Here is a 24,323-nt window from a genome sequence, read left to right as displayed (position 1 = left end):
TGGGCTCACCCAAACAGATTACAGTCCTTTCTCTTGGAGCAAACATTACTCAAATAAGATGTACGATCCTACCATGTCTCGGTATCCTGTTCACTTCAACCCAAACTCGAGGAACTTCGAGAGCCAAACAAAAGTGTTCAACTCCATGCACAGTTCACACTGAAAAGGTTGCAGCTTCCACACAGTTCTTTGCAGCTACAACACACAGGCTGCTCAGCTTTCCTAGCTGACCCATGCAGTCTCCATTAATAGAGACACTCTGGTATGTCTCTTTCCCAGCTGTAGCTCATATTTTGGCTGGTCACTCACCAGCAGCACACTCTACTCTGCTCAACATCCAGCAGACTGACACACCCCTAGTGAACACAGGACTTGGTTCTTAGTCAAAGTAAGTCAGGTGCATGTCATCAAGACCTACAGTGCTAGAATTTAACCCAATCCTACCTGGCTTTGATACACAAGTATAATAAGAACTTTTCTGCTTCTTACATTTGTTTAGTCTTTCCTGACAAAATCATGTCCAGTCTCGTCATTCTACAGCAAGTCAGTCCACAAAATAATCAACCTATGGAGTCTCAGGAAGAAGAAAGTAAATGTGTTCCAGCTGAAATGCCCAAACGCTTTGTGAAATTTTTCCAAGGAGAACCTGAAGTCCTTGGGGTGGGTATATTTTTTTAATACTTGTCATTCACTAACATTGCCTCTTGTCCTCATTCCCAAACATGGTCACTTATAGATGAATGTATATCTTCTCCATGAGCCAAATGTAGAAAAATGAATAGGAGAGACATATAAAGAGAAATATAAGCTAAGAGACAATAACAATACTCAAGGTACGCTTTTCAAGGTGGTACCCATAACTGGTAAGAGATACGAACCAGAGCACTTTTATCAGACTTGGACTAAGGGTTGCTAAGTGTTACAAACATGAGTCTCCCATAGCAAACCGACTACAAATACTCAGAAAAACCTGTATGCCTAAATCTCTATAAGGCCAAGGTCCCACTATCAGTATTTGGTCAGTATTTTATCAGTATTTTTTCTGAGGATTGGGAGACAAAACCAGAAGTGGGTAATAAATGCAGAATTGGTGACTTGTTTCTATTACACCTTTTCTTTGATTGTTCCTCACCTGGCTTTGTCTCCCACTCCCGAGAAGAAAAAAAAAAGAATACTGACCAAATACTGTTAGTAGGGCCGTGGCCTAAGGGTCAAAAGGGCCAGAGTGTTCTGTTCCGACCCTAGGTACCAGTGAAATGGAAAAAAATGGAAAATCCAGTAACCGCAAAATTCATTAAAATATCACATTTGTAGATTGAAACATGAAAAAATTAAATTTAAAAAACATGACAGAACAATGGTTGGCGCGTTTCGAGCTACACTAGCTCTTAATCATGATTTAAAATAAAATTTAAAAAACATGACAGCACAAGGGTCGGCGCGTTTCGAGCTACACTAGCTTGAAACGCACAGACCGTTGTGCTGTTTTGTTTTTTAAATTTTATTTTTTCATGTTTTAATCTACAAACAAACGTGATGTTTTAATGAATTTTGCGGTTGCTGAATTTTCCTTTTTTTTTCCACGGTTCACTTGCACAGGAAACCAGCCTGAAGCCTCCGTGCACCTCACCCTTATTCCAGGCATTTCTCAACCCGGTGAGCTGATGTTTGCCTCATTCTGTTTTCTACCAATGAAATGGGTTTGTCTGGGTGTGTCTACGTTGTTGAAGAAGCACTCCCATCAAAGTTGTTATCCTTTTAATACATCACATTATATAGCTCTGTGTACTTACAATTACTCATTTTGCCTTTCTACCCAGATAATTCTTCTCCTTTCTATTAGGTCTATGACATCACATGATTAAAAACAGAGTAGCCGAATCCTTGTAAGCTATTTGTAGATACAGGAGGTCAATTTTCCATAAATGAGTCATAAGTCACTGCAAACTTCCCTGGCAGGGGGGAAGAGGGAGCAGCTGGATCAGGAATTGATGGAGGGAATGATTTTTGCAGGGGCAAGATACTTCCTGTTTCTTCATAGAGCAGAGAAAAGAGAAGAATTTACAGGGTAGAAAGACAAAATAAGTAATTGTAAGTACACAGTGCTATATAATATGATGATAGCAATATATTAGTAGGATGAAGTGCTTCTTTAACTGCTGTAGATGTTTCCATCTATGGCCGCAGACTATAAGTAGACACAGTAACTCCAGTTGTATCGTATAGAAAAGGAAGCATTCAGTCTATGTTATAAAAATAAAGCAAAATTTACTGATGAACTTGATGGAACTTATATACACACCAAAGCAGGTGCATAACTTCATCCAGATGTGGATCCAACTGACGATGATAAGAGCAAATAGACCCATAAAACTCCATCATAAAAGAGCTGAAGATTTGTCATTCTGTATTCATCTCTATATGTGATATATCAGGTTAAGAGGGTGGAGAGAAATTCAGGAAATTACTTAACGTTGTCCCCTCTTGTTACAGGTGACCCAGCTGTTCATAGGAATAAATCACATATTCTTCGGCATCATCTTCACAGTCATATGTGTTGAGACTCGATTGTTTCTTGTAAACTCCTTGGCTTACACTGGTGTCTTTTTTTGGTCCGGATTTATGGTAAGAAAATGTTTGTAAGTAGAACAATAATTTTTTTTTCTGATCAAAATGATGGACACAAGTCTGGCGAATAATAACCATAATGCAAGTATGAACACAGACGTAGTGTTAATAAAAGACTATATAAACCACCTATAATTGGGAATGAAAGCGAGAGAGAAAATGAGAGCTTATGGCAGAAGCATTGAGTAGAGTATAGGTTCAGTCATACTTGCCCTGTCATTACTGACCTTCTGGGTCAGCAAACTGGAATAGTGGCAAGCACTGGCCCAGTTTTGCCATACGCGTAATTTTTTGTCTTTCCTCCAGTGTATTGTCAGAAAGAGTGGTGAACAGCGTAGGGGGCTTTGTCATGCCACAGCAAATCAGATTGTTCTTCGCAAGTATGGAAAACCTTAAATTTGTCAAAATGAATCAGGCAAGGATCAGTGCTGATTTTCATTCATCACCTGCAGATGCCAATGATTATGACGACTGTAGCACCAACCTGCCTTTCCATTGTGTTCTATACTGTTCTGTTGCCACAATACAACCGAGCATCTCCTGCCTATCCATTTTGTTATACAGTGGGGAAAAAAAGTATTTGGTCAGCCACCAATTGTGCAAGTTCTCCCACTTAAAAAGATGAGAGAGGCCTGTAATTGACATCATAGGTAGACCTCAACTAAGAGACAAAATGAGAAAACAAATCCTGAAAATCACATTGTCTGATTTGGAAAGAATTTTTTTTCCAATTTTGGTGGAAAATAAGTATTTGGTCAATTACAAAAGTTCATCTCAATACTTTGTTATATATTCTTTATTGGCAATGACAGAGGACAAACATTTTCTGTAAGTCTTCACAAGGTTGGCACACATTGTTGCTGGTATTTTGGCCCATTCCTCCATGCAGATCTCCTCTAGAGCTGGCGGTGTGCTTGGGATCATTGTCATGCTGAAAGACCCAGCCACGTTTCATCTTCAATGCCCTTGCTGATGGAAGGAGGTTTGCACTCAAAATCTCATGATACATGGCCCCATTCATTCTTTCATGTACACGGATCAGTCGTCCTGGTCCCTTGGCAGAGAAACAGCCCCAAAGCATGATGTTGCCACCCTCATGCTTCATAGTAGGTATGGTGTGCTTTGGATGCAACTCATCATTCTTTCTCCTCCTAACACGGCGAGTTGTGTTTCTACCAAACAGTTCTACTTTGGTTTCATCTGACCATATGACATTCTCCCAATTCTCTTCTGGATCATAAAAATGCTAGCAAACTTCAGACGGGCCCAGACATGTAATGGCTTAAGCAGGGGGACACATCTGGCACTGCAGGATCTGAGTCCCTGGCGGCGTATTGTGTTACTGATGGTAGCCTGTGTAACGTTGGTTCCAGCTTTCTGCAGGTCATTCACTAGGTCCCCCCATGTGGTTCTGGGATTTTTGCTCACCGTTCTTGAGATCATTTTAACCCCACGGGGTGAGATCTTGTGTGGAGCCCCAGATCAAGGGAGATTATCAGTGGTCTTGTATGTCTTCCATTTTCTAATTATTGCTCCCACAGTTGGTTTCTTCACACCAAGCTGCTTGCCTATTGCAGATTCAGTCTTCCCAGCCTGGTGCAGGGCTACAATTTTGTTTCTGGCGTCCTCCGACAGCTCTTTGGTCTTCACCATAGTGGAGTTTGGAGTGTGACTGTTTGAGGTTGTGGACAGGTGTCTTTTATACTGATAACAAACAGGTGCCAGTACTACAGGTAATGAGTGGAGAACAGAGGAACCTCTTAAAGAAGAAGTTACAGGTCTGTGAGAGCCAGAGATCTTGCTTGTTTGTAATTGACCAAATACTTATTTTCCACCAAAACTTGAAAAAAATTTCTTTCCAAATCAGACAATGTGATTTTCAGGATTTGTTTTCTCATTTTGTCTCTCATAGTTGATGTCTACCTACGATGTCAATTACAGGCCTCTCTCATCTTTTTAAGTGGGAGAACTTGCACAATTGGTGGCTGACTAAATACTTTTTTTCCCCACTGTATCTATACTGTGCTGCTGCCAAGGCTGGCCCTATACAGATGGACATCTACTTGCCTGTCCCATCAAATTCTATATTATATGGTTGCTGCCACTGGGGATAGACAGCCACACATCTCCTGCCTGTCCATTGTGTTCAATAGTTATCTGTGCTACTGCTGCCAGGGCTGCCATTGCTGGCTCTAGACAGGTGGACATCTCCTTGCCTGCCCCTTTATATTTTATACTGTGTGGTAGCCGCCACTGCCGATAACAGCCAAATATCTCCTGCCTGTCCATTGCATTCTTATAGAGCTATATTGTATTTCTGCTTAGCACCCTACTCTGTACAGGGTTAATAAACCTGAAACTGCTTCCAAATAAGAGATAATGTTTGAACATCTTTTTAAAAATACACGATTTGCTATTTTTTCAAGTAGCAAACCTGTTGCTGATCCCACAAAAGGGATAATTTTTGGACTATTTGTTAATAAGTCATAGTTTGTTAAGGCTATATTGAAGGCTTGGTAAAAAGCTATCGCTTCTTCATTTTCCCAACAACAAACCTATTGCTATTCTGCAAAAAAATAATAATCTTTTGGACCACTGCTTGGTAAAAACCAATGGTTTCTTCTGTGTACACTGACTATGTATAAACACAGACATAGTGATAATTTTTGGATCATTTTTATATTTTAAAAAGCATAAAACTTCTATCAGTGCAAAAGGGTTATTAACCAGGTTTTTGCCTACCATTGACCACCAGTTACAATTTGTTTACCCGTAGACATATAGGTTGAGTTCACTTTGACATTACTAAAGCTGTGTTTTTGCACTGGAGCTTGAAAGGGGTTCAATACAGTCCTAAGAGACCTCAGGGTATGACACACGTCTTTTCAGGGTAAAAGGAATCTTTACAGTGCATGTGATTTGCTCTAAATTCATTTTTTTGTGGAAAATTTGACAAAGCTGGCAAATTCCAATTTTCAAAGATTTTCTCATCTCTTATGAATAACCATTTCAAATTAATGCAAACCTCCATTTCCCAAAATCAAGAGAGGGCATATTCTGATCTGACGTCCTAAATGATGTGATCATGGGTGAATCTTGTATGATAGGTTACATAATAACTTATTGGTTAGTGGTAACTGTGTGAACCCCAATATACCAATAAACTGAACACAATTTTGCAGCTAAAAAACCTAATACCTATATTTGTCGCCCTACGAAAGTAGCTCAATTACGCTAGCTGCAGTTTACAACCTAATAATAAACTTTATTGATGTACAAGAGATCTGAAGTGCTTTTAAAAACTTTCAGACCATCATCTAATGCTTTATATAATAATTGATATTTATGGTGGACTTCTAAATTAGGAGTCCAAAAATCTATTATAGTAAGTTACGGTAATAGAAAATGAGCAAGCTGTGCGCCACTTAGTCAATGTTGGATTGATTACTCTGGGCTGATTACTATTTAGAAACTCTAAGTTTGCCCATCTGACATGTTTCCCCGGTATAGACCGGCTTCTTCAGGGGAGAAGGGGTTAGCCTACTTCGGTCTCTTTTTTTTTTGCATAACCTCAATATAATCAATTGCGCTAAAAAGCAAATATACCAAGTTATAAGGTGGTATAGGACAGTGGAAAGAATAGCTGCATTTATCAGACTATTTCCTCAGAACAACAGTGGACATAGGACATCCACAATGCTTAATATATTTATTAAACTATTCTAAAATGATTGTCTAAAACCCCGGAACATTTTTTTACAATGTTTCATTTCAATTGACAGAATTGTATGTTATTTTTTATAGTATGCAATTTCAGGATCTCTATCAGTTGGCACTTCCTACAAATCATCTGATTGCCCATCTGACATGTTTCGCCAGTATATAGCGGCTTCTTCAGGGCACAAGGGGTCTCTCTTTTTTTTGCATAACCTCAACATAATCAATTCCCCTAAATGGAAAATATGCCAAGTTATAAGGTGGTATAGGACAGTGGAAAGAATAGCTGCATTTATCAGACTATTTCCTCAGAAGAACAGTGGGCATAGGACATCCACAATGCTTAATATATTTATTAAACTATTCTAAAATGATTGTCTAAAGACCCAGAACATTTTTGTCAAATTTTCTCTTCATTTGACAGAATTTTATGTTATTTTCTTTCTAGTATGTAATTTCAGGATCACTATCAATTGCTGCTTCCTACAAACCATCAGTAAAAATGGTAAGATATTGAGACAATGTATAAAACAATGCTTGGCAGATAATATTTTATGTTTTTTAATTATTTATTCCAAAATTATTGCATAGTTTTAGTTAATGGCAATCAATAAAATCAATTCCTTCACTGCATGTATGGGCATATAGGTCTTTGAAATTTAAATCCATTGACATCTTTACATCTTATATCTGTTGCTACCTTCCTGAGAAATTTCTATTTTAATTCATATGCAAATTAAGTGTTTAGTGCTCTTGGTGTGACTGAGCACTCATCCTCTGCCTTCCAAGGTTGTTTCCCTGCCCAGCACCAGCCTCTTTAGCTTGAGTGATAGTTCACGGTCTTTCTTCCCTGCTTGGCTCCTGACGTCACACAGACACTGAGTTATTAATTAAGCTAAAGAGGCTGGTGCAGGGAATCTGTCAGCAGGTTTTTGCTATGTAATATGAGAGCAGCATGATGTAGGGACTGAGACCCTGATTCCTGCAATGTGTCACTTACTAGGCTGTGCTTTCATGTTTCAATAACATCAGTGTTTTACCAGCAGGAGATTATCACTACAGGACTAGGTGTCTCGTGCCTACTAGTCAATTGCTCTGTGTAACTCCGGCTCCACCACTGATTAGTAGTGATGAGCGAATTTGCTCGACGAATATTCTAAAATTTCAAATTCGACACGAATACGGCACATTCGGATTCGTAATCTGAAAGGCGAGCAAAATTTCTTAAAAACGGAAATCGTTCGAATAAGTGCGGGAATGCGAATACGGGGCAACCACAGCGTTTTGAACAGTTTTGGTAGCATAGTGCAAGTGTATGTTGAGCGGAGAGACGTGATAGCAGAGTGTGGGGGCTGTGGAGAGCTCAGAACAGGTCAGATCAGCAGAGCGCTTTTTTTTTTTTCCAGTAGGCTTTACCTTCAAGTTAGGAAAGCGCGGCCAGCCAATCAGAGCGCAGGAAGCATCCACACTGTCCAGACAAAAGGGCTTGTGCAATTGGCTGCTGAAATCACATGACCTCCCTATATAAAAACCGGCCATGTTCCCTCAGCGCCATTTTATGCATGTCACTGAAGGAGATAGACGCTGCTGAGTGTGCTCTGTCCTGTGTAATGAGAGATATTAGCTAGATAGATGGGCGCTTGTGTGGAAGTCAGATAGTGTAGATAATTTTTGGCCTGTGTACCTGTGCAATCGATGGTGCAGCACATTTTTTGTTTTCTTGTGCAAGTACTGAGATTCGTACAGAAAGAGAGGGTCCATGCCATACAATAGTGCTGTGCACCTCTGGTATAGAGCTCCATGCATGAGTATACCTTCAATCTATTCTTGCACTTGCTAACGTGATCAAGCAAGCAAGCAAGCAAGTGCAGCCCACCTTTTCATTTTGTGGGGTTGAAATTCTGCTATATGCAGAGTCTGCAGAGCTTCTTATTGCAGAGCACAAAAACCTTTTTTTCCTGTTGCTAATGTGATAGTGCAAGCAGTGTTAGCCCAGTTTTTCTTTTTTTGTCTGGGTGAAATGCAGCTGTACGCACAGTAAAGCAAATCTATTTTTTGGTTGGCAGGCAGAGTCCACAAAAGTTTTTTTAGTGCGGCAAAGGTGATCCAGTCTGCTAAAAGCCAGATACTATTTTAGTGGCGTTGAACTTCACCTGGTTTCAGAGTAAAAAAATACATTTTTTCTCCTGCTGCCACAATCCAAAAAATATTTTTTTGTGGGACAAACGTGATACACTGTGCTATAAACCAGCTACTACGTCAGTGGCGGTCAAATTCAGCTGTACGCACAGTCAAAGAAATATATATTTTTTGTTGGCAGGCAGAGTCCACAAACGTTTTTTTAGTGTGGCAAAGGTGATCTAGTCTGCTAAAAGTCAGATACTGGAGCATATATTTTTTCATATATTTTGGAGCATATATTCTATGTCATACTGGGCTCATCCGCAGTAAAAAAAAAAAATTTCTTCTGTTCCTAATGTGATACAGCAGGGGACATCTCAGTTTGTAATAGTTTGGATAATATTTCCTATGCTGTACAGGCCTCATCCACAGTAAAAAAAAAAAAAAACTTTCTTCTGTTCCTAACGTTATACAGCAGGGACATCTCAGTTTGAAATTGTACGTATCATATCTTTTATGATATACAGGCCTCATCCACAGTAAAAATATAATTTCTTCTGTTACTAACGTGATAGAACAGGGGACATCTCAGTTTGAAATTCTTCGGAGAATATCTCGTATATTTTATCGGCCTCATCCACACTAAAACATTTCTTTTGTCTGTTACTAATGTTATACGGCAGGCCATATCTTACCTTGTCATTTAGTGTCGCTGAAATTCAGGTGTGTGCAGAGCTGTTGCAGAGACAAAAAACTAATTTTTGTTTAGATAATAGCGTGCTCCTACCACAGTATCTGAGCAACATGAGTGGGAAAAAGAGAGGTCATGGTGGAAGGGGGAATAGGCTTGATGTTCAAGGTATACGTGGGGTACGTGGTAATGTTAGTGAAAGCACTAGTGAACCAACACAAACAGGTCCTATCCAAAGACAACTGACAACTTCTGTTACTGGATGGCCTACTGCACTCCCTTTCTTTGGCAGCCGCACAGCGATATGCCTTGTTGATAAGGGTCAGAAAGAGCAGGTACTCCAGTGGATGGCAAGCGCTGCTTCCCATGGCCTCTCCTCTTCTTCCTCCACCTCAACATCACACGCAATACAGTCCACAGAGGTGGCATCCCAATTACCCATGCTTCCTCCCGCATCACAACAGTCCAACTGCCCAACTGACTGTAGCAAACCACAGATGTTCACCCATTCTATACCATGGGCATCAAACGTGTACTCCAAACAGTCACAGAGTCAAGAGGAGGAAAGCATCTGCACCGATGCCCAAATTTTTTTTAACTTGGATTCGGACCGGACGAAATAGGGTCCGAGCAGGTTCCTGACCCTCGTACCACCAGATGTTATCCGCAAGGGAGGGAGGTAATCCGATGAGACTCAGATACCTGAGGCTCATGTGGACTGTACTGTGCTGTCAGGGCAACAAGAGGAGAAGGGTCACTGTGAGGACGAGGAATGGGATAACACATTGAATGATTACGAGGTTGAAGATCCTACTTGGTGTGAACCCAGAGTCACGCAGCCGAGTAGCTCATCTGAGGAGGTGGAGGAGGAAGATGAGGAAGTTACATTTCGCCATACGGCGCAGACACGGAGTGATGCAAGCACGAAGAGCACTCAATCCTTGGCCAGCAGCGGTCACAGGTCTGCAGCTCACAGGGGCGGCAAGAGTTGCCTAGCATGGGCCTTTTTTGTCACCGCAAAGGATGAGCCAACTCATGTTACCTGCAAACTGTGCGATAAAAAACTCAGTAGAGGAAAAACTGCAATAATTTGACTACTACATGCATGAACGTTCACATGCTCAAACAACATGCATTACGCTGGGAATCTCACCATGCTGAAATGCAGACCAACACACCTCAACAACCATCAGCTGCCCCATAAAACACATCTGACTCGCCCCCTGGGCCGTGGGGCACCCGGAACCGGGCTTCAGTGCGATGATGGGGGTAGTAGTGGCAACTCGATCCCGTGGCTCAGGGTGGTCAGACCAAATGCTGTGGCAGTCTATTTGTAGAGTTATGAATGTCCGACTACGCCACCCGTGGATTGCGGTCAAGGATGACCGCGCTGCTAGGCAGACCGCTGAGGCTGATGTTGGTGTGCAGCACAGGGGTAGGATAACTCCCCACGGGAAGAGTGTAGCCTCAGGGCAGCGTATGTGAATGCTGGGGGTGATAGTGCAGGCCGCAGTAATGAGAGTGCAGAGTCCTCTTCAAACAGTCCAGGGTCTTTATTGTTGGTATTACTAATGACCCAACAGGAGTACCGGGCAGGAATGGGCCTGGGTGTCTGAGAGCATTCGGGCGAGCCCCACTGGTCAGGGTGAGTGTGAAGGCCTACCGTTCTCTCTCTGCACTTGCTGACTATCCCCCTTTTCGTGGTGTAATAGCTCACGTCCCTGAGCTAGCCGTGTACTTCGCCTGTATGGCTTGCGACTCGGGCCTTAGGTACCTTTTGTTTCTCCGTGCTGTACTGGTCCCTCTGTGTGGCGGAGCCTCCAGGCTTCTTAGGCCAAGGGACCTGAAATCCCTCGCGGGTTGGTTCTCTGCTGCTGGGCTTGCAACCCTGACAGCCTCGGACCCCAATGTCCGGTGGTGATTCTCTCAGCCAGGACTGGCTCTCGTCGCCTCTGTCCCTGGCTCGCAGCTTCTCCTCTGCATTCCCGGACTCCTCGGCTACAGCTGAACTGTCCCTCCTTCTCTGGGACTAGTCTCAGTCCTGAGCTAGGTCGTCCAGTTCTCTCTAACCCTGCCCTCAGTTCCAGCTTTTATAGGGGCATCCAGCTCCCCCTACTGGCCTGGGACAGGAGGTGCTGTATGCTAATTGTCCCTGACCAGGGAACCTCCCTCCTGCTCTCAGACACAGCCTTTAATATTTGTGGCATCCAGACCTGGGGTGACACACATCCACTGCTTCTTCCTCCTCCTCTGTTACCGTGCCAAGTATTGTCACGCAAGTCTCCCATCGCAGAAACTCCGATTCTTTACCTGCTCCAGTCAGGCTGAGTGACGGTCCGTGAGCCCTAACGGAAGCAGACACGCCTGCTGCGTTTGTTTCACCGAGCACACCACATGTTTCTCAATCCACCATAATATCTGCACCTCACTCACGGTCCAGCAGTTTGCCGGTTCACCATACTTCGCCCTCTCTCAGCACCGCAGCCAGCCCTCAGTCCCGCAGTTGTGGTCACGTAAAAGATTTTTTCATCCTACGCATGACAAAGCGAAGAGGTTGAACTCCATCTCCAATCTGTTGGCCACGGAAATGCTGCCTTTCCGCCTGGTAGATACAGATGGTTTCCGAAAACTGATGGCCATCGCAGTCTCCCAGTACCAGTTGCCCAGTTGCTACTACTTCTCTAAGAAAGCTGTGCCTGTGCTACACCAGCAGACAACATCACCGTTCCTTGACTAAATCTACGTCTGCCAGGGTGCATTTCACCACAGACACCTGGACAAATAAGCATGGCCAAAGGCTTTACATCTCGCTGACTGGGCACTGAGTGCCTCTGGTGGCTGTGGGGGCAGGCGGGAAAGGGGCTGCTCCACAAATCTTGGAATCCCCAAGGCTTGCAGAACAAACCTCTGTATTTCCCGCTTCCTCCACTGCTTATGCGTTCTCCACCTCCTCTAGGGCCTCCACCTGCGCACTCAACCTCTGCCTTGACGAGACACACGTTCCAAGGGAGCAGAGCGAATCCACACCATTTCCGTACTGCGCAGTCAGGGCTCACTGCAATCAGGCAGTCTTAAAATTAATATGCCTTGGAGATCGCAGTCATACAGATAAAGAGTTGTGGACAGCTCTCCAGGCTCAGTTTGAACAATGGCTGTCTCCGCTGAACCTAGAGCCAGGGAAGGCCGTGTGCGATAACGGTACGAACCTGTAAGTGGCCCAAGGCTGAGGCAAGCTCACACACGTGCCTTGCATGGCTCACGTCCTCAACCTGGTGGTACAGCGATTTCTCAGCCACTATCCTGGCCTGGATAAGCTGCTTCACAAAGTACGGAAGCTGTGTGCTCACTTCCGCCGTTCGCACCCCTCATGTCATCAACTTGCATTGATACAGAGGCCTTTGTCCGTGCCAGTTAATAGGTTGATCTGCGATGTGCCGACACGGTGGAATTCCACTCTGCACATGTTGCAGCAAATGTGGCAGCAGCAACAAGCTCTGACGCAGTACGTCATGTCGTATTGCCTGGGCCAACACAGAACGGACGTGGGGCATATCACATTCACGGGGCGGGAACAGATTAATAACCTCTGCACCCTTCTGCACAGTTTTGAAATGGCTACTAAACTGGTTAGCGCTGACGATGCCATCATCAACATCACTACTCCGGTCATCTACATGCTGGAGCAGACTTTGAATAACCTGCGTCAGGAGGTGGTGGTCCCAGAAGAAGAGGAGGATGTGGAAAGGATGAGAATGTCTCAAAGTTCCAGACTTTCGTCACACAGGTGGATGCCAAGTGACGGTGGATTCCTGTGATCGAGTGGGTTTGGTGATACCAGGCAAACTTTTAGTGAAGGTGCAAGAGCTGAGGAAGTAATGGAGGAGGAAGAAGTTATGGGCGAGCAGCTGTCAGAGGTTGAAGAAGATAATCATCCCCTCACAGTTGAACGTGGTTGGCAGGAGGGGACGGAGGAAACAATCATCAGTGTTATGCAGCCCACAATACAGCCTGGCTTTGGACCTCCTGGAAGAGCCCCACATATGAGTGCCTTCTTGATGCACTATCTGCAACATGATCTCCGTATAGTTAGGATTCGAAATAGTGCTGACTACTGGGTTGCCACTCTGTTAGATCCACGTTATAAGAGTCAATTTTGCCAGATGCTTCCTATCGAAATATGGAATATCGAAACAAGCTTTTAAGCAACCTTAATAGAGCTTTTCCCCAAGATAGAAGTGAGGCACACATTGTGCATCACCGCTGTAGTCTTTCAACCTCCGGCACGTCAGTTCTTCAACGCCAAAAACATCAGCATTAGCAGCAGCAGAGTATGTGGCAGAAGCAATTTCTGTGAGTCGTTTCACACATTTTTTAGACCACCTCGTGCACCAGCACAACAGAGTAGAAGTCTGACACGTGGTGAACGACTGGAGAGGATGGTGGAGGAGTATCTAGAGCTTAATATGAATACCATCAGGGAGGATTTGGACCCTTTTACATTTTGGTCTTCAAAAATGGATGAATGGCCTGAGTTCGCCTGTTACACCTTGGAGGTTTTATCATGCCCGGCAGCTTGCGTTCTCTCAGAACGTATCTTCAGCGCTACTGGTGGTGTCTTGACAGATAAACGCAGCCGGCTGTCCCATGAAAGTGTAGACCGCAGAGTATGTTATGTTGTACGTTTTAGTGTGCGGCATTGATCTCGCGGAATTGCAGTCTGTGATATGGCTTCTGTGCGTGCTCTTGCTGCTGCTGCAGGTTTTAGGCCCTAATTTTGGGAAATGTGGAGAATCCTGACACTATTTGTACTGTAGTGAAATTGATGCCACTTTGCTGGTGTCTGCACCAATTTTTGGAAATGTGGGGAATCCTCATTGGGTCTCCATCTATTGGATTTGGCTGTAGTGGGAGAGGTTTGGGTCTCCTTTGCAATACGTAAACTCTAGTGAAATTGATGCCTAACACTCCTGGTTAGGTCTCCATGTCCTGGGTTGTCTGTACTGGAAGAGGTGTGGGTCTTATTTACACTATTTCTACTGCAGTGAAATTGATTACACATTGCTGGTGTCTGCCACTAATTTTTGTAAATGTGGAGAATCCAGATTGGGTCTCCATCTATTGGGTTGGCTGTAGTGGAAGAGGTTTTGGTCTCCTTTGCAATAATTATACTGTAGTGAAATTGATGCCACTTTGGTAGTGTTAGGCCCTAATTTAGGGAAATGTGAACAGTCCTGGTTAGGTCTCCATCTCCTGGGTTGGCTGTACTGGAAGAGGTGTGGGTCTTATTTACACTATTTCTACTGTAGTGAAATTGATTACACATTGCTGGCGTCTGCCAAAAATTTTTGTAAATGTGGAGAATCCAGATTGGGTCTCCATCCACTGGGTTGGCTGTAGTGGGAGAGGGTGTCGGTCTCCTTTACAATAGTTATACTCTAGTGAAATTGATGCCACTTCGGTCGTGCTAGACCCTCATTTAGGGAAATGTGAACACTCCTGGTTTGGTCTCCATCTCCTGGGTTGGCTGTACGGGAAGAGGTGTGAGTCTTATTTACACTATTTCTACTGTAGTGAAATTGATGCCACTTTGCTGGCATCTGCCACTAATTTTTGGAAATGTGGAGAATCCTGATTGGGTCTCCATCTATTGGGTTGGCTGTAGTAGGAGAGGTTTTGGTCTCCTTTGCAATACTAAAATTCTAGTGAAATTGATGCCACTTTGTTGTTGTTAGGCCCTAATTGAGGGACATGTGAACACCCCTGGTTAGGTCTCCATCTCCTGGGTTGGTCGTAGTGGAAGAGGTTTAGGTCTCCAATCATTTGTATAGTTATACTGTAGTGAAATTAATTATTTGGTGCAGATATTGTTCTCCACAAAGGGGTACACAAACATGATAAACTTAAAATTGATTTTCAATAAACAACCATCAGCCGCCCCATCAAATGCATCTGCTGCTTCCTCCTCCTCTGTTACCGCTCTAAGTATTGTCACGCAGGTCTCCAACCGCAGAAGCTACGGTTGTATACTCGCTCCAGTCAGGCTGAGTGAGAGTCCGTCAGCTGTAACAGAAGCGGACATGCCTGTTGAGTTTGTGTCACTTAACACACCACATGTTTCTCAATCCACCGAAAAATCTCCACCTGCACCTCACTCACGGTCTAGCAGTTTGTCCGTTTCACCGTACTCCGCCCTCTCTCAACACTGCAGCCAGCCCTCAGTCCCGCAGTTGCGGTCAGGTAAAAGATTGTTTACACCTACACATGACAAAGCTAAAAGGTTGAACTCCACCAACTCCAATCTGTAGGCCACAAAAAGGTCTTAAGCTCTAATTTTCTTAAATGTGAACAGTCCTGATTGTGTCTCCATCTACTGGGTTGGCTGTAGTGGAAGAGGTTTCTGTCTCCATTAAACTACTTCTACTCTGGTGAAATCGATGCCACTTTGATGGTGTCTGCCACTAATTTTTGTAAATGGGAAGTATCCTCATTGGGTCTCCATTGGGTTTGGCTATAGTGGAAGAGTTGTCGGTCACCATTATACTAGCTCTACTCTAGTGAAATGAATTCTTTGGTGCAGATATTTTTGTCACAGGGGTACACAAAATAGAATCAAAATTGGCTTTCTTAGTACCGTGGTATATAAAGCAGGCTATATTTCATCTTTCAATTTTTCAGGGCTGATATTTTTCTCCATACAGGGTTACACATTAGTAATGAGATAGCACTAAATGTGCTCAACTTAGTGGTTCAGCGATTTCTCAAAACCTAGCAAGATCTGCCACAGCTGCTTGTGGAAGTACAATGCATGTATGCCCATTTGAGAAAGTCAGTTATAGCTTCCGCCACCCTGGCAGTGCTTCAGCAGCGTTTGCAGCTTCCAGCTCACCAACTGTTGTGCGATGTCACCACATGTTGGAAATCAACGTTGCAGATGTTGGAAAGGATTTGTGAGTAGCAGAGGGAAGTTATTGAGTACCAGCTTCAACACGCCCATCGGCATTCAGGTCAGCCTCCCCACATAAGAGCTAATGAGTGGGCATGGATGTCTGTGCCATCCTCCAAAACTTTGAGGATTCCACCAAGATGGTGAATGGCGATGATGCTATAACTAGCATCACAATCCCGCTTCTCTGTCTACTGAAACGCTCGCTGCTCACAGTTAAAGAGGAGGCATTGCAGGAGGAGCAAGGAATTATTCAGCCCAGCCTCATCTCATCTCAATGCGGATTGGGTGATAATGAGGAGGAGGAGGATGAGGAGGAGAACATGGACAGTCGTCCTCTTGGGGAGGACAGGGAAGTCTTGCCTGTCTTGGAAGTCTTGATACCCCTCTTTCAGTCTGTGGGAAAGCTGTATGAGTTTCGCTTAATGACCTACAGTGGCCTAAACCATGGCTTTGCTTATGCACGTTATTTCTCAAAGCGCATTGCAGATCAGGCCATTGTCCAACTCTGTAGTGATTAAATTCAAGGCGTAAAGAAAGATCTTTGTCTGTGGCTAAGCACCAATGAGAAGTGGGAGCTGATGTTGGATGGGCGGCCATTGCTTATGTAAGAATATGCATTAGAGGACTTCCTGGGAGAAATGACAGCTGGAGTAGATACAGTTTCCCAGGTCCTTTCACCGAGCTAAAGAATATGGCTGTGGTGAAATTCAACTCTCACCGACAACCTGTGGACTGGCTCCGTACCGTCCCTGGCCACATTCACTTGTCCACGTGTTTGGTGGTCCTTCCCAGTCAGTGCACTGGGGGAGGGGGCACAGGTAATGTTCTGGGACCAGTGCTTGTGGAAGGCGGGGATGACACAGGGAGAAATAGTGGCAGCTGGGGACCGAATATGGAGACCCGGCCGCCGCTGCCATAAGGTTGTGAAATACTTCCGCCTACACAAGCCTAAAAGGCAACATTTCAAGCGCAAGCAGCTGCCCGGAAATGTGGCAGTTTACTATTGCGGCCTGTGGGTGGGTGGGTGGGTGTCTGGCTGCATACTTGTGCTTGCATTCCAAGTAACAGAAAACTAAGGAGATGGATGGCCTCATCATCATCACAACCTGCAAGGTTTGCGCTATGAACACTCCTGATGGAGAAGCCAGGGCCCACCGGGGGATTCTCCGTTTCTCTGGTGGGCCTGTCAAACCCTGCGGAGAAGCAGCCCTGGCTAAGAAAAGTGTGTGGGAAGGTTCCCCGACACTTTGTGGCTGATTTTTCACTGTGGACTAGCTCCTTATCGTCCCTATCCACATTCACTTGTCCGCGTGTTTGTGGTTAGGCAGTCCTTCCCAGTAAGTGTACTGGGGAGGGCATGGGTAATGTTCTGGGACACAGGCTCTTCTCCATCTACACCTTCGGCCTGGGACAGCTCATGGTCTCACGGCTTTCAGTATCACCTCTTTGCTGATAACACACAGATCTACCTCTCTGGACCTGATATCACCTCCTTACTAACCAGAATCCCACAATGTGTGTCCTGTTTTTCATCTTTCTTCTCTGCTAGATTTGTAAAACTTAACATGGATAAAACGGAATGTATCATCTTTCCACCATCTCATTCATCTCCCCCCTAACTGAGCTATCCATCAAAGTGAATGGCTGCCCACTCTCCTCAGTCCCGCAAGCTTGACTCTGATCTGTCTTTGAAACGTCAGATCCCAGCCCTTTCCACTTGCTGCTGACTCCAACTACAAAGTATCTCGGGGATCCGCACATTCCTCAACCATGCATCTAGAAAAACACCAGTGCACGCCCCTCATCATCTCCCGCCTCTTTTACTACAAGCTCCTGCTCTGTGGCCTCCCTTCTACCACTCTTGCACCCCTCTAATCTATCCTAAAGTGTGCTGGCCGATTAATCCACCTATCACCCCACTATTCCCAGGCTTCTCCCCTCGGTCAATTCCTGCACGGGCTCCGTGTTGCCCAGACACTCCAGTTGAAAAGCCTAACTTTGGCATACCAAGCCATCGAAAACCTGTTTCCCCTATAAATGTGTGGCCTAGTCTCCCTGTACTAGTTACCTGCACGCAACCTCCCATCCTACCAAGATCTCCTTCTCTACTTCCCTCTTATCTCTTCTTGTCACAATTGCATGCAAGATTTGTCCGGTGCATCTCCGCTACTGTGTAACTCTGTACCCCAACACATCAGACTGTCGCCTACCATGCAAACCTTGAAAAGGAAGGTGAAGACCCACTTCTTGTGACAAGCATACAATCTGCGGTAACCCTCTCTCCAGCATACCGCTACATGACTAGCTACAGTTAGGTCCATATATATTTGGACAGAAACAACATTTTTCTAATTTTGGTTCTAGACATTACCACAATGAATTTTAAACAAAACAATTCAGATGCAGTTGAAGTTCAGACTTTCAGCTTTCATTTGAGGGTATCCACATTAAAATTGGATGAAGGGTTTAGGAGTTTCAGCTCCTTAACATGTGCCACCCTGTTTTTAAAGGGACCAAAAGTAATTGGACAATTGACTCCAAGGCTATTTCATGGACAGGTGTGGGCAATCCCTTCGTTATGTCATTCTCAATTAAGCAGATAAAAGGTCTGGAGTTAATTTGAGGTGTGGTGCTTGCATTTGGAAAGTTTTGCTGTGAAGTAAACATGCGGTCAAAGGAGCTCTCCATGCAGGTGAAACTAGCCATCCTTAAGCTGCAAAAACAGAAAAAAACCATCCGAGAAATTGCTACAATATTAGGAGTGGCAAAATCTACAGTTTGGTACATTCTGAGAAAGAAAGAAAGCACTGGTGAACTCATCAATGCAAAAAGACCTGGGCGACCACGGAAGACAACAGTGGTGGATGATTGCAGAATAATCTCCATGGTGAAGAGAAACCCCTTCACAACAGCCAACCAAGTGAACAGCACTCTCCAGGAGGTAGGCGTATCAATATCCAAATCTACCATAAAGAGAAGACTGCATGAAAGTAAATACAGAGGGTTCACTGCACGGTGCAAGCCACTCATAAGCATCAAGAATAACAAGGCTAGACTGGACTTTGCTGAAAAACATCTAAAAAAGCCAGCACAGTTCTGGAAGAACATTCTTTGGACAGATGAAACCAAGATCAACCTCTACCAGAATGATGGAAAGAGAAAAGTATGGCGAAGGCGTGGTACAGCTCATGATCCAAAGCATACCACATCATCTGTAAAACACGGCGGAGGCAGTGTGATGGCTTGGGCATGCATGGCTGCCAGTGGCACTGGGTCACTAGTGTTTATTGATGATGTGACACAGGACAGAAGCAGCCGAATGAATTCTGATGTAATCAGAGCCATACTGTGTGCTCAGATCCAGCCAAATGCAGCTAAACTGATTGGTCGTCGTTTCATACTACAGATGGACAATGACCCAAAACATAAAGCCAAAGCAACCCAGGAGTTTATTAAAGCAAAGAAGTGGAATATTCTTGAATGGCCAAGTCAGTCACCTGATCTCAATCCAATTGAGCATGCATTTCACTTGGTAAAGACTAAACTTCAGACAAAAAGGCCCACAAACAAACAGCAACTGAAAACCACTGCAGTGAAGGCCTGGCAGAGCATCAAAAAGGAGGAAACACAGCGTTTGGTGATGTCCATGAGTTCAAGACTTCAGGCAGTCATTGCCAAGAAAGGGTTTTCAACCAAGTACTAGAAATGAACATTTTATTTACAATTATTTAATCTGTCCAATTACTTTTGGTCCCTTTAAAAACAGGGTGGCACATGTTAAGGAGCTGAAACTCCTAAACCCTTCATCCAATTTTAATGTGGATACCCTCAAATGAAATCTGAAAGTCTGAACTTCAACTGCAACTGAATTGTTTTGTTTAAAATTCATTGTGGTAATGTCTAGAACCAAAATTAGAAAAATGTTGTCTCTGTCCAAATATATATGGACCTAACTGTATACCCTGACCTACTGTATCCTCACCCATCCCTTGTAGATTGTTTGTGCTCCCTCTCAGGCAGGGTCCTCTCTCCTCTTATACCAGTCGGTGACCCCTTTTGACATGTAAAGGGCCACGGAATAAATGTTGCTGTCATAGTAATAATAATTATAGTACTTGTACTCTGGGTCAATTGATGGCACTTCCCTGGTGTCTACTCCTAATTTGATGTGTTTTGACAGCTTTTGGGCCCGTTTGTAGGTGTTCTCTATGCATTTTTTTGGTCCCCCCATTGACTGCTATGGGATTCGGGAATATTCGTAGAATATTTGACGAATAAATTCGGCGAATGTCTATTTGTTCGTCAAACTTACCCGAACCGAACATTGAAATATTCGCTGATCTCTACTGACTAGCAGCTTCCTGTCAATATACAGTGTACAAAAAAAGCTGCCAATCAGTGGTGTGGGCAGGGTTATACACAGCTCAACATTAAGATCTGCAGCAGAGAAAACTGTGATATTAGCACAACTGCTGCACCCAGTAAGCTAAGAGATACATCGCTGTAATCAGGGTCTCTGCCCATACATCCTGCTGGTCTCAGATGAGGTAGCAAAAATCTTGGGACAGATTTCCTTTAAGTGCTTTGTCACACCGAAAACACTTAACACTTCATTTGCATATGAATTAAATAGAAGATTTCAGAGACTTTCATGGCCATATATGATTGATCTTACTGACAGATTCTCTTTAAGGCAATATTAATGCCATTAATGAGTAGCCAGTTTTCTCCTTTGTCAGAAATCTTTTTTTTTTACTTTTTTATTATCATGTTTCCCAAGCCATAACTTTTTTTTTTTCTTCGCCGTTATACCCGTTTGTTGGTGTGTTTTTTGCATAATGGGCTGTAGAATTTATTGTTACCATTTAGGATTTGAACGATCTTTTGATCATTCTTAGGCCATGTTCACGCGTTCAGTATTTGGTCAGTATTTTATATCAGTATTTGTAAGCCAAAACCAGGAGTGGAGCAATCAGAGGAAAAGTATAATAGAAACACATCACCACTTCTGTATTTATCACCCACTCCTGGTTTTGTCTTACAAATACTGATGTAAAATACTCAACGTGTGAATGTGGCCTTATTGACATTTTTGTAAGTTGAGATGAAAAAAAAAACAGCCATTCTTGTATTGTTTTTAATTTTTTTACAATGTTCATGCGCGGGCTAAATAATGATTTCATAGTAATAAAATACAAACACGGCGATATTAAATATGTATTTTTATTGCGGCGGTTTGTAGTTTTCTAAAACAATTTTTTATTATTAAAACTGAGCTTTTGTCTTTTTTTGTATTTTTGTTTTTAATAAAAAATGTATTTTCATTTGCTTTTTACAATAAAGTAGTCTAAGGCTGTGTGCCCATGATGCGGCAAAAACGCTGCAGAAACGCTTAAAAAATGCATGGTAGAAGGCCTGCCATGTTCCCCAATGATAATCCGCATGCATGCTGCGGATTATCATTGCGGAAAAAAACGCAGCACTACCAATTATTTTTGCGGAAGTGCTGCGTTTTCGCTGCCACTGACTTGCATTATAACGCGTGCATTCCGCTTCACTAGATAAGGACATGCGGAATACATGCGTTCAATGTGCGGATGGTACCCAGGTGTGGAGGAGAGGTACCCCGTCTCATGCTGCACATAACACATCTGCATCTCTGGCTGCTGTGGGCATAAAAGGGGACAAACTTATGGTGTGGCACCCATGCTCCCCTGACCTCAACCCCATTGAGAACCTCTGGAGCATCATCAAAAGGAGTGTCTATGATGGCGGGAGGCAGTTCACATCTAAGCAACAGCTCTGGGAGGGTATTCTGTCCTCATGCAAAACAATTAAAGCAGAAACCATCCAAAACCTGACAAATTCAATGGACGAGAGAGTTCAGAAGCTCCTTTCGAACAAGGGGTCCTATGTGCAAATGTTACATCACCTAGAATAAAGTTTTGAGTTGAAAACTGTTTGATTTCAGTGTGTAATAACCTGCTAATGCTTATAATTTCAAAAATGACCATTTTTTTGTTCTTTATTAAAATGAAAAGGTTGAAAACTCTGCTGTGCATAATAATTTGGAACATGCATTTTGAGTGCAGTTTGAGTTTTTTATTTTTTTTTAAATATACTGTTATCATAGGCAGTTTGTACAAAAACCTTTCAATTGTACTCTAATAGTTATTTGACTGGAAAATTACAATGACTGCAATTCATATAGGTAATTTGGGAAAATCTGAGAAAATATTATTTGCATAATAATTTGGAACACAGTGTAGAGATTGATCCCGCTACGCCATGGTTGTTTTGATGATGGCATCCCTTCCACTATTATCTAGTAAACAGTACTTTTCCTTTAAGCATTATTTAAATGTATATTTTACATTAATTTAAGACCTTATTTTTTTTTCTATTTTATTGCAGGTGAACGCAAGCTTAGGTCTAAACATAATCAGCTCGGCAGCAGCAGGGATTTCAATGATAATACTTATTGTGATTCTAGCTGAAATCTCAAGTCACGGTCGATTCTATTATGCCCATTTGTTCTGTGCATATGACAAGCAAAGCGTAACGTGTGAACGGGAATTCGAGCTACAGGTAATTTCCAAATGTTTATAAAAACTTTAAATTGATATTTTCACTTTAAAGAGAACCTGTCATCAGGAATCTATATCCCAAACAAGTGGCCATAAAGGTGCCTTAATGCTGATTGAATCCTTACGTTTCTTGTAGAAATCCGTTTTGCTCTTTTAGAGAAATCCATAGTTGAAGTTGTATATTGATGTCTTACAAGTGCAGTGGGCGGGGCCTGCACTTACAGCTTTCCTGCCCTCTCCCACTATTCCCCGCCTGCTGCCTGCCTCCTGTCTCTAGGTCCCTCACGTTTCAATGACCTGTCAGTGGGCAGGGAATAGTGGGAGAGGATAGTAGAGCTGTAAGTGCATGTGTCCGCCCACTGCACTTGTAACTAATTAGCATATGATTGCAACTATTGATTTCTCTAAAACAGCAAAGCGGATTTTTACAAGAAAGATAAGGATTAAATCAGCATAAAAACAGCTTTACATACATAACCTCAGTTTGGGGATATAAGATCCTGATGATAGGTTCTCTTTAACCCCTTAACGACCACCGAGACGCATTAAAACAGCGGCCTTATTCCCTCATTAACAGATTGGGAATAAGGTTGTAGCGTCCCCATAGCTGAAATCCCACAGATATTAGGGACAGCTGAGAACCTGGAGAATATGATCATTGCCGGTTTTTCCAGTCCCCAATCAAGTGATCATAGTTATTCAATGAATAACAGCGATCAAGTAAAAAAAAAGTGTGCTGCTGTTACAATCATTTCTCTCTATTCTGACATGATATACATGTCAGAGGACAGAGAAATGACGCCCTCAGAGCATCCCCGGTACCTCCGCCATCCCCGGGCAATCATGATCCATCCCCAGGCCCTCCTTCTCATCTTCTTAAAAAAAATGGTGGGAGCATGCATAGCGCCGGCTGGTACCCGGCAACATTTTTTCTATTGGTTCCATTTAAGCACTGCGATAGACCCTATCACACTGATCAAAAGTAAAAAATGAGTTAATAAAATCCCCCTTTGTCACTCCCTTAGTCAAAGACAATTTATTTTATAATTTTTATTTTTTTTATTCTTTGCAGTTAGGGATGGGGCTAGGGTTGTGTTAGGGCTAGGGTTGAGTTAGGGTTATGTTAGGGTTAGGGTTGTGCTAGGGTTCGGGTTGAGGTTATGGTTGTGTTAGGGTTAGAGTTGGGGTTAGGGTTGGGGTTAGGGATGTGTTAAGGTTGTAGTCAGGGATGTGTTAGGGTTGAGATTAGGGTTGTATTAGGGTTAGGGTTGAATTTAGGGTTGTGTTAAGGTTGGGTTAGGGTTGGCATTAGGGTTGTGTTAGGGTTGGGGTTATGGTTTTGCTAGGGTTAGAGTTGTTTTAGGGTTAGGGTTGGGGTCAGGGTTGTGTTAGGGTTAGGGGTAGGAATAGGGCTGTGTTAGGGTTAGGCTTAGGGTTGGAGTTAGGGTTAGGGTTGGATTTAGGATTGGGGTGTTTGTCAGAAAGTAGGTAACAAATTTTAGGGTCCACTTTTCGATGTTACCTCTGGCAAAAGTGAGAAATTTGGGGCTAAAGCAAGATTTGTGTGAAAAAAATGAACCTTTTCAATATGATGTCCTAATGTTATTAAATTCTGTGTCATACCTGTGAGTTC

General features: G+C 43.3%; 1 protein-coding gene across 2 annotated transcripts in view; it reads left to right on the top strand.

Annotated features, from left to right (window-relative positions):
- Positions 1-24,323, top strand: part of LOC141172497 (membrane-spanning 4-domains subfamily A member 4A-like) — a 58,300-nt gene that overhangs the window by 28,873 nt on the left and 5,104 nt on the right. For both annotated transcript variants that reach the window (XM_073656762.1, XM_073656763.1), the window contains exons 4-7: positions 500-660; positions 2,494-2,625; positions 6,794-6,850; positions 22,518-22,691. In XM_073656762.1, coding sequence (XP_073512863.1) covers positions 500-660; positions 2,494-2,625; positions 6,794-6,850; positions 22,518-22,691 — 524 coding nt within the window. The remainder of the gene's footprint in view (positions 1-499; positions 661-2,493; positions 2,626-6,793; positions 6,851-22,517; positions 22,692-24,323) is intronic.

This window comes from Phyllobates terribilis, unplaced genomic scaffold (genome assembly GCF_046119375.1).
Source record: "Phyllobates terribilis strain yellow unplaced genomic scaffold, ASM4611937v1 Scaffold_12__6_contigs__length_324123572, whole genome shotgun sequence".
Classification (NCBI taxonomy): Eukaryota; Metazoa; Chordata; class Amphibia; order Anura; family Dendrobatidae; genus Phyllobates; species Phyllobates terribilis.
This window is presented reverse-complemented; position numbering and strand designations above follow the sequence as displayed.